This window comes from Neophocaena asiaeorientalis, unplaced genomic scaffold (assembly GCF_003031525.2).
Source record: "Neophocaena asiaeorientalis asiaeorientalis breed wild unplaced genomic scaffold, Neophocaena_asiaeorientalis_V1.1 scaffold429, whole genome shotgun sequence".
Lineage (NCBI taxonomy): Eukaryota > Metazoa > Chordata > Mammalia > Artiodactyla > Phocoenidae > Neophocaena > Neophocaena asiaeorientalis.
Genome location: NW_020173550.1, coordinates 2,480,157 through 2,487,455, shown reverse-complemented (window position 1 = coordinate 2,487,455; position 7,299 = coordinate 2,480,157). Strand labels below are relative to the sequence as shown.

General features: G+C 50.0%; 1 protein-coding gene across 1 annotated transcript in view; it reads right to left on the bottom strand.

Moving 5' to 3' along the window:
- Window positions 1-1,011: 1,011 nt before the first annotated feature.
- Window positions 1,012-7,299, bottom strand: part of POLR3D (RNA polymerase III subunit D) — a 6,562-nt gene continuing 274 nt past the window's right edge. Inside the window, exons 2-9 of the mRNA XM_024747772.1 lie at window positions 7,072-7,241; window positions 6,049-6,092; window positions 5,286-5,437; window positions 4,999-5,123; window positions 4,620-4,788; window positions 4,022-4,287; window positions 3,458-3,610; window positions 1,012-3,285 (exon numbers count right to left, since the gene is read on the bottom strand). Of these exons, the coding sequence (XP_024603540.1) occupies window positions 3,163-3,285; window positions 3,458-3,610; window positions 4,022-4,287; window positions 4,620-4,788; window positions 4,999-5,123; window positions 5,286-5,437; window positions 6,049-6,092; window positions 7,072-7,236 (1,197 nt within the window). The 5' untranslated portion in view covers window positions 7,237-7,241 and the 3' untranslated portion in view covers window positions 1,012-3,162. The remainder of the gene's footprint in view (window positions 3,286-3,457; window positions 3,611-4,021; window positions 4,288-4,619; window positions 4,789-4,998; window positions 5,124-5,285; window positions 5,438-6,048; window positions 6,093-7,071; window positions 7,242-7,299) is intronic.

Below are 7,299 nucleotides of genomic sequence, written 5' to 3'. Positions count from 1 at the left end.
GACATGCTGGTCCCCCCCCCCCTTTTTTTTTTTTTTTTTTTTTTTTTTTGCGGAGCACAGGCTCCGGACGCGCAGGCTCAGCGGCCATGGCTCACGGGCCCAGCCGCTCCGCAGCACGTGGGATCCTCCCAGACCGGGGCACGAACCCGCGTCCCCTGCATCGGCAGGCGGACTCTCAACCACTGCGCCACCAGGGAAGCCCCACCCATCCCTCTTAGCCAGTGCCCATCCAAGGGTGGTTATGTGGTCCGCTCTATCAGAGAGACATAGGGGCAAGTCTCTTTGGGCCTCTGAAGGACATTCCTCCCTGATATGAGCAGAATGAGGAGGAAGTTCCTTAACTGCTGTCTACCTTGCTTCCTGCTTTGGCTCTGGACACTGTCATTTGAAGAAATGATGCTGAGTTGTTACAGCCACTTTGTAACACCAAGGATGGCAGAACAAATGCATCCAAGAAAATCTTGATGTTTTGGCTGCCACCCAACTCTGGAACCATCTATCTCCAGACCGCCCGTTACATGAGATAATTAAACATTCTTATTGCTTACGTCACTATCAGTCTAGTTTTCTGTTACTTGTGGGGATCACGTCCTGACAGAAGCACTTTTCTGTCTGGCAGGAAATAAATGTTTTATGTCCACTGTAATTTAAAAGCAACCCTATTAAAAAGCTACTATTAGCTCATTTTTACAGAAAATGAGTAAAACTGAGCTTAGGGAGGATAAATGATTTTCCCCAATGTTATACTGGTGGAGTTAGATTCAAACCCCACCCTGACTCTAAGGCCCACACTCTGTCACTTAATCATGTAATTAAGAAATGAACAAGCCTACAGCTTGCTTTCGGCATCTTAACAAAATGCATACACACAGATGCAGGTAGTAATAAATTTGCATCCATTTGCACTCATACATGAATTTGGCTTTGGGCTTTTTACTCCTGTCATTTGCATTTATTTGTTGGTAGAAATGTATGCTTTGGAGGCTTGGCCAAGAAAGCAGACTTGCCTCGTCTTTTTGCCACACTTTTATTGATGATGTTCAATCTGTGTATCAGGAATGCAGAGACAGATCGTGGGGACTGTGACGCAGGGTCATAACGGTCGATCCCCAAGATACTTGAAATGGCAAAGTGGTGAACGTTAAAGTGGTACACACTCTTCCTCAAGCTTCCGTGGAGGAGTCAAAGAACTCAAGACTGCAAAACACCAAACATCTAACGAGGCAGGGCCTTTGAGCTAGCTGGGAAAAGCAGAAGAGTGTTTTTGAACCAAAGTAACCAAGAGAAAGAGAGGATTACAATGGAGACTCACTGGCAGTTCATTAGCTGTGGAAAAGGAGAAGCAGCAAACACTGAAGCCCAGAGAACAAAAAAGGAGTTGGTTCATCAAAGCTCAGCATTAGACCAAACAGGACTTCCATGGCACACATCTCCAAGACCCTTTCTGCTCACCTGTCCTCTACAGTGAGAACAGAGACCAGAACAGTACCATCCAACAGAGCTCATGTGAGCTCTTAGCTACAGAAGGGGCGATGTGGGGACTACACAGTCAATCCTGCCTCCTAGCTGCTGGCTAGGCAGCTTGAGTGGCTCGGTGGAGAAGCCCCAGTGGTGATGAATGAAAAACAGGCTCAAGGAACAGAAGGCGAGACTAAAGAAAGGCATATCCTTCCAAAACCTCTTGGGCCACCTAAGTTAACAGGAGTCTGTGTGGTTCACACCTGTTCCAGAGGTGGTCTGCTAAGCTCACAGCAAAGGGAGCTGAGTTGCCGGTGTCTAATGACCACGAACACTGCAACAGGAGGCCTTCCCCAACCTCCGAGGTGCCTCCCCGACCCTGCCCTGCAGACAAGGGACGAGGAAAGAGAAGCTGCTCCTTAGGGACCACACACTGGAAGGATCAAGAGTGTGGTGAGCTGCTGAAAGGAACAAGACCACAGACCAATGAACTACAAGGCCAGCGCGGCCAGTGGCAGTGGAATCCAAGTTGATGCCAGGACAGGAGACAGAGGTGGGCCTCTCAAATTCAAAGTGAGGCCATTATTCAATAAATCTTCTACTTACTCTCTCAGCCAGGGTTGTTTTTCAGCAGTATTTGCCTCGGTGTGGTGATAATTCTCCAGGAGTGGTCACAGGTTTCTTCTGAGAAATAGTGGAAGCAGCTACTCTTCCAGTAGCTGCTACTGGAAGAGTAACAGCTACTTACTGCAGGAGTGAGGGTGGAGGGAGTCCTGGGACCACCATGTCACCCGAAGGCATCTGCAGGGCACTGGGAGGAGTGAGTCTCTGACTCTGTCACTTCTGATGGCACCTACAGCTAGGGCCTCGCAGCAATGAACAGGAAGCACTTGCCTAAGAGTGCTTAGGAAAAAAAGGGCATAGAAGGGCCCAAACCCAAACCTTCAGAGCATCAGGCTGGGGGGATAGGACACGGAGTAAGAATGTGGGATAAAGCAGCTCCATTCACTTTATCTGAGATTCTCAGAATCTCTCTTTTGTTTGAAAATAGATTCAGTCGAAGGGAAACTAAACTAACATTTATTGAGCGCCTACTGTGTATGTCTGGCCTTGTGCAAGTTTTCATCGACAATATTCCACTGCATCCTCATGCCAACCCAGTGAGGTAGGTATCGTCCTCATTTTTGTCAGATGAGGAATATGAGGCTCAGAAACGTCAGGTAGTTTGTCAATCACACAACTAGTAACGGGCAGGGCTGGGGCTGAGTCTCAGCCTCGAGAAGCCCCTGCTCTCTCTCTGGTGCCGCCTGTTGGGAGGAAGGCGGGAGCAGCAGCAGCAGCTGTCCTTACACTTCCTACCCTGAGAACAAAGACGTCACCTAGAGAAGGAGCCCGTCCCTTCCCAGACTGTGCGGCCTCTCCACCTGGGGAGGGTGCAGTCAGTTGAAGAGATAAGCCATAAATATAAAAATAAATAGCAGGGACAAGCCCCCCAGCAGTGAGGGTGTGCAGTTTCCGTGCTGTGGGAAGGTCACTGCGCCGTTCACAGCTGCTGCGGGAAGGAGCCATGTGGGGAAAACTGGGACGATGGCTGGAGTGGGTGGGCTAAACAGGCGCCTTCTGGGTTGAACAGATTTGAGAACAAAACGTCTGGAGCAGGCAGCAGCCGTGGACACAATCACCGCCATCCTCCATATGCTCCTTTTACCGGTGTTTGTGATCCAACAGGGATTCAAAATTGGGAGAACATACAAGTTTGTGCTTTACGTGTCCCAGGACCGTCATGTCACCCGTCCTACTGTCTCCAAGGCCCACGGACACCAGCTCCTGCCAATGAAGAGAGACAGAGATGAGAACCAAAACCGCATAGCCTATCACTCACTCAGTCCTGTGATTTCAACGTGATAATCCCAAGAACCCTTCCTCCATATTCAGCACCAAGTCCTCAACACTCCTCAATGTCTCGAAGAGCCTCCGTCCTGACCCAGCAGGTTCTCACCTGCAGGAAAGAGCAGGTGGTCCCCATCGTCACGTCCAGAGTCACCTTGCCCAGGAGGAGCTGCACCTTCCCCGACTTGCGGATGAGCAGCTTGCCGACCTGACCCTCTGTCAGGTCGGCCAGGGTACAAGCATTCTCTGCCAGCCTGGCTTCCTGTGAAGACAACGAGGGGATGGACACTGGGTGAGGAGCCGTTCCCTCCATCCTTTAGCTCCCCAGACAGGGCCTTTTCCTGGGGCTGCCTGGCAATGCTCAGGAAACAGAACAAAACCCAAACCACAGCAAACATAAATAAACGGACAAGATATCAGTGACTGATAAAGCTGGGTGATATGAGAGTCTATGTTCTCTTATTTGTACACATTCAAAATATTTCATTGTGAAACACACACATACAACTGGCATTGAAGTACAAAGCCCCAAGGCCCTCGCGGGCAGAAAGAACAAATGCACATTATTCTCGCATTTCAGCATGGGCGGGCGGCACACCTTTGCTTCCCCCTGCAGGTGGCTCTTTCCCCTCCTGGTCCCCTGCATCTTCACAGAACTCAATCGTGAACATACCCGGTCTTTCTCCTGCTTTATAACCACCACCTGTCCGTCCTCGCTCTGCACCTCCGTCTTGATAGGCTTGACGTCCTGAGTGGGCGGCTGGCCAGGGAGTGAGTCTGGCAGCTGCAGGAAAAGCAGCTCTTCCTCCTGCGTGAGGCTCAGCTCCCTGAGCAGCTCTGCCACAGATACGTCCTTCGGGAGGCCCGGGGTCTTCCTGGCTGCTCTGGAGGAAGCCTTCATCTTGGCCTCCTCTTCCTCATCTCGTGGCTCCTCTTTCACTGCCCGAGATAACAGAATTGGAAGGGCTATCAGTGGCCAGCCCCTATGCCATCTCACTGCACCCATCCCTTCGGCCTGGTGTGCTCCACTGTCACTCAGCCAGGAAGCTGCAAGGAAACTCTGCTTTGAAAGAGGGATCCAGGAGCTGTGTGACTTATTTAAAAAGGAGTATCGCAGGCTTGGCACACCGACCCCCATCAGCGTGAACCCGCTGAGCGTGCTCAGGTCCTGTGGAGTGGGAGAGGACCGGCTTGGCAGCAGCAGTCTGGGAAACTCGCTCTTGGGGGACAGCTGGAGAAAAGGAGACAAGATGTTAACTGACACAGAGTACCTTTCACGGCAGGCACGTCCACCTCCATGTCCTCTTCCTTGGAGCCAGCCAGCCAAGGTTTAACATCTGGTTCTTCATTCTCTTCCTTAAAAAGCCAGCCCGAGTGAGCCAGCGGCAGCTGCACAGGCATATTTCGAGTGTCATTCCTCAGCCCAGGGTCATCGATGAACTGCCAAAGAAGAGTCGGAGGTCACATGGCGGGGCCAGCACACACAAATACGTGGGAGTGCAGTCCACCTTAGTCCTTTTCTAATCGAAGATTCCCGCCGCTCACCAGGCTTCCGGGACATCAGACAGCTCTGCTTCCCCCGACTTGGTTCCCCTGAAGCGCTTTTCATCACACAAAGAAGCCCCATCCCCTCAGCCTGCTGGTACCTACATCATCCTTCTCCAGCATACGCAGAATCTGTTTTGTTTCTTCATCTGTCTCCCTCTTCTCCTTTTTGATGTTGATGATGTGAGAGGGCCCCATGTCCGACACATCCACCGTCTTATCCCAGTTCCCTGTGGGAAACCACCCAGTTCACCAGGAGTAAGGAAGGGGCCAACAGCAAGGACCACTAACTGGGAGCAAGCAGGGGAATGCCACCGCCCTTGCCCTTCTCTCGAGCAGTCTGAACTGAAATCCACCAATTCCTTCCTCCCGGAGCCCCGGCAGCTTTGTACCTTTTTTCTTCATCATTTCAGCTGGGCCCTGCTCAAAGATAGAGTGGGACTGGATCACTTCTGGGCGCCCCCGGCCCCGTCCATGGCCCTCTCGCTGTCGGTCTCTATCCCTATCACGCTTCTCCTTCTTGACAGTTACTTCTTCCTTGGGCCTGGAAAAGACACTGGATTAGGGGAAACCACTCACTTCCCCTGCCTCTGAGAACTGGTCTTACTCTCCCATACACTCCGCTCCACATGAGTCAACAACTACATCACGAGAGGCAGAACACCCAATCATAAGTCTAGCACCTTTTTCACTTCCTTGCTGAAGCAGAGTCCTTTCAGTTTACTGTACCTTACCTTTTTGTTTGAGAGTGTATGTTAGAACTATAACTCCAAAGTTGAATTATAGAGACTGCCCCAAAATGTGGATTTTTAGGTATTAACTGAAAGTAGGAAAGCTGCATTGCAAAAGAACTTAAGGGAGAACCTGATACATCTTTGCCCAAACTACTGGCTCTCAACTCTGGCTATAAAAGATAATCACTCCGTTTCATTGCAAACAAGTTAAACCACTATTTTAGGGATGGACTCCCAGGCATCCGTATTTTTTAAAGCTTACACGCTAGAATCACCTGGGAGCCAGGGTTGAAAATCACTACTGAAAAGAATTAAATCTACAAATTTAAATTTCTGAGCCACATACTTAGTTATTTCCCCAAAGGCCCAAATTCAGAACAAGTAAATAAGGGGCAAGTATTCAGAAGGCCTAGCTACTTACTCTTCCTTGACCTTCCGACTGATGATATTTGGGGTGAAGGTTTTCTGAAAGTAAAATACAGGAGTCACTGATTTGGTAGATTCTGATCCCAAAGTACAGGGGAAAATAAAAACTTTCAAAGGGGCAACTTCTGTGGACAAAGACCAACATGGCTCTCTTCTGCACATTCCACACTGTTGTCAAAGACTTACAGAAAGGGACATGTGTTTGAAAAGGAGGAATGTCATGTCATGATGACAGTGGAGTTACACATAGAAGAAAAGGGGCATCAAAAAACATTTAAATAGCAGCCTCAGCTTCTGCCCCCTGAAAGGAGAGCCCTCAGGACTTCTAATAGCAAAGCAATTTACCTCACCTCACCCCTTGTCTTCAAACTGCTATAGAGACCAGACAGTATCATAGTGAAAGAGCTCTAGCAGCAAGGCTCAAGTAGGGAAGACAGACCTGCCAGCACTCACAAACAGAGGATCGGGTTAGACAGCCACCAGAATTTCCAAAGGTAAACTCTGGTCTTCAAAAACTGGCTGCTTTTATGCTGTCATCCTCCCCATCTTCTTTAAGGGCTACCCTTTACATCTACAGTCATAAACATAATAGGAAAGGACTCAGAGCCTCTGATACCATGTCTAAGAATCATAATACTTTGGATCCGAAGTTTGCACACTGAGATCCAGGTCAAATTCAGAACTCTCTTAAATTGAAGGCAAAGTTTACGTCTGCGTGGCTTTCATGGGTTTGTTAAAGGTATCCAAGACACACACAAAAACAAAATAAACACTGCTCAAGTTGCTTTTGAGCTAATTAGGATTCTCTGCTCTTCAGTCATCTCTGAGAGCCATGTCAATATTTCGTACCCAATATCTTGATTTGAAGGTAGGGCTCCCCAGAAATTGTAGGCGTAAGTCTGAGGACAAGATTCGTGAGGCCCAACACCACGCTAGGCCCTACAGGAACATCAGTCAAACCCCCAGGTGCCTGGAATTCAGGGTAGTTGGGTTTCTTTAGAAAGGTGCCGTCGGGTACCTTCTTGACTCCCCCGAGGGTGAGATCCCTGGAGCGGATGGAGGGAAGACGGCCCGGGGTGAGGGAAGGCGCCGGCCTCCGCCCGATAAGCCCCCGCGCCCCAGAAAGGAGGGGTCGGGGCCCTCCTGGAGCACTGGGCTCGCCCGCGGCGTCTCCTTCTGACATGGTGCCTGGGAGAAAAGGAGGAAAGGGGTAACGAAGTCACTCGAGGGGGAGGACACGCGGACC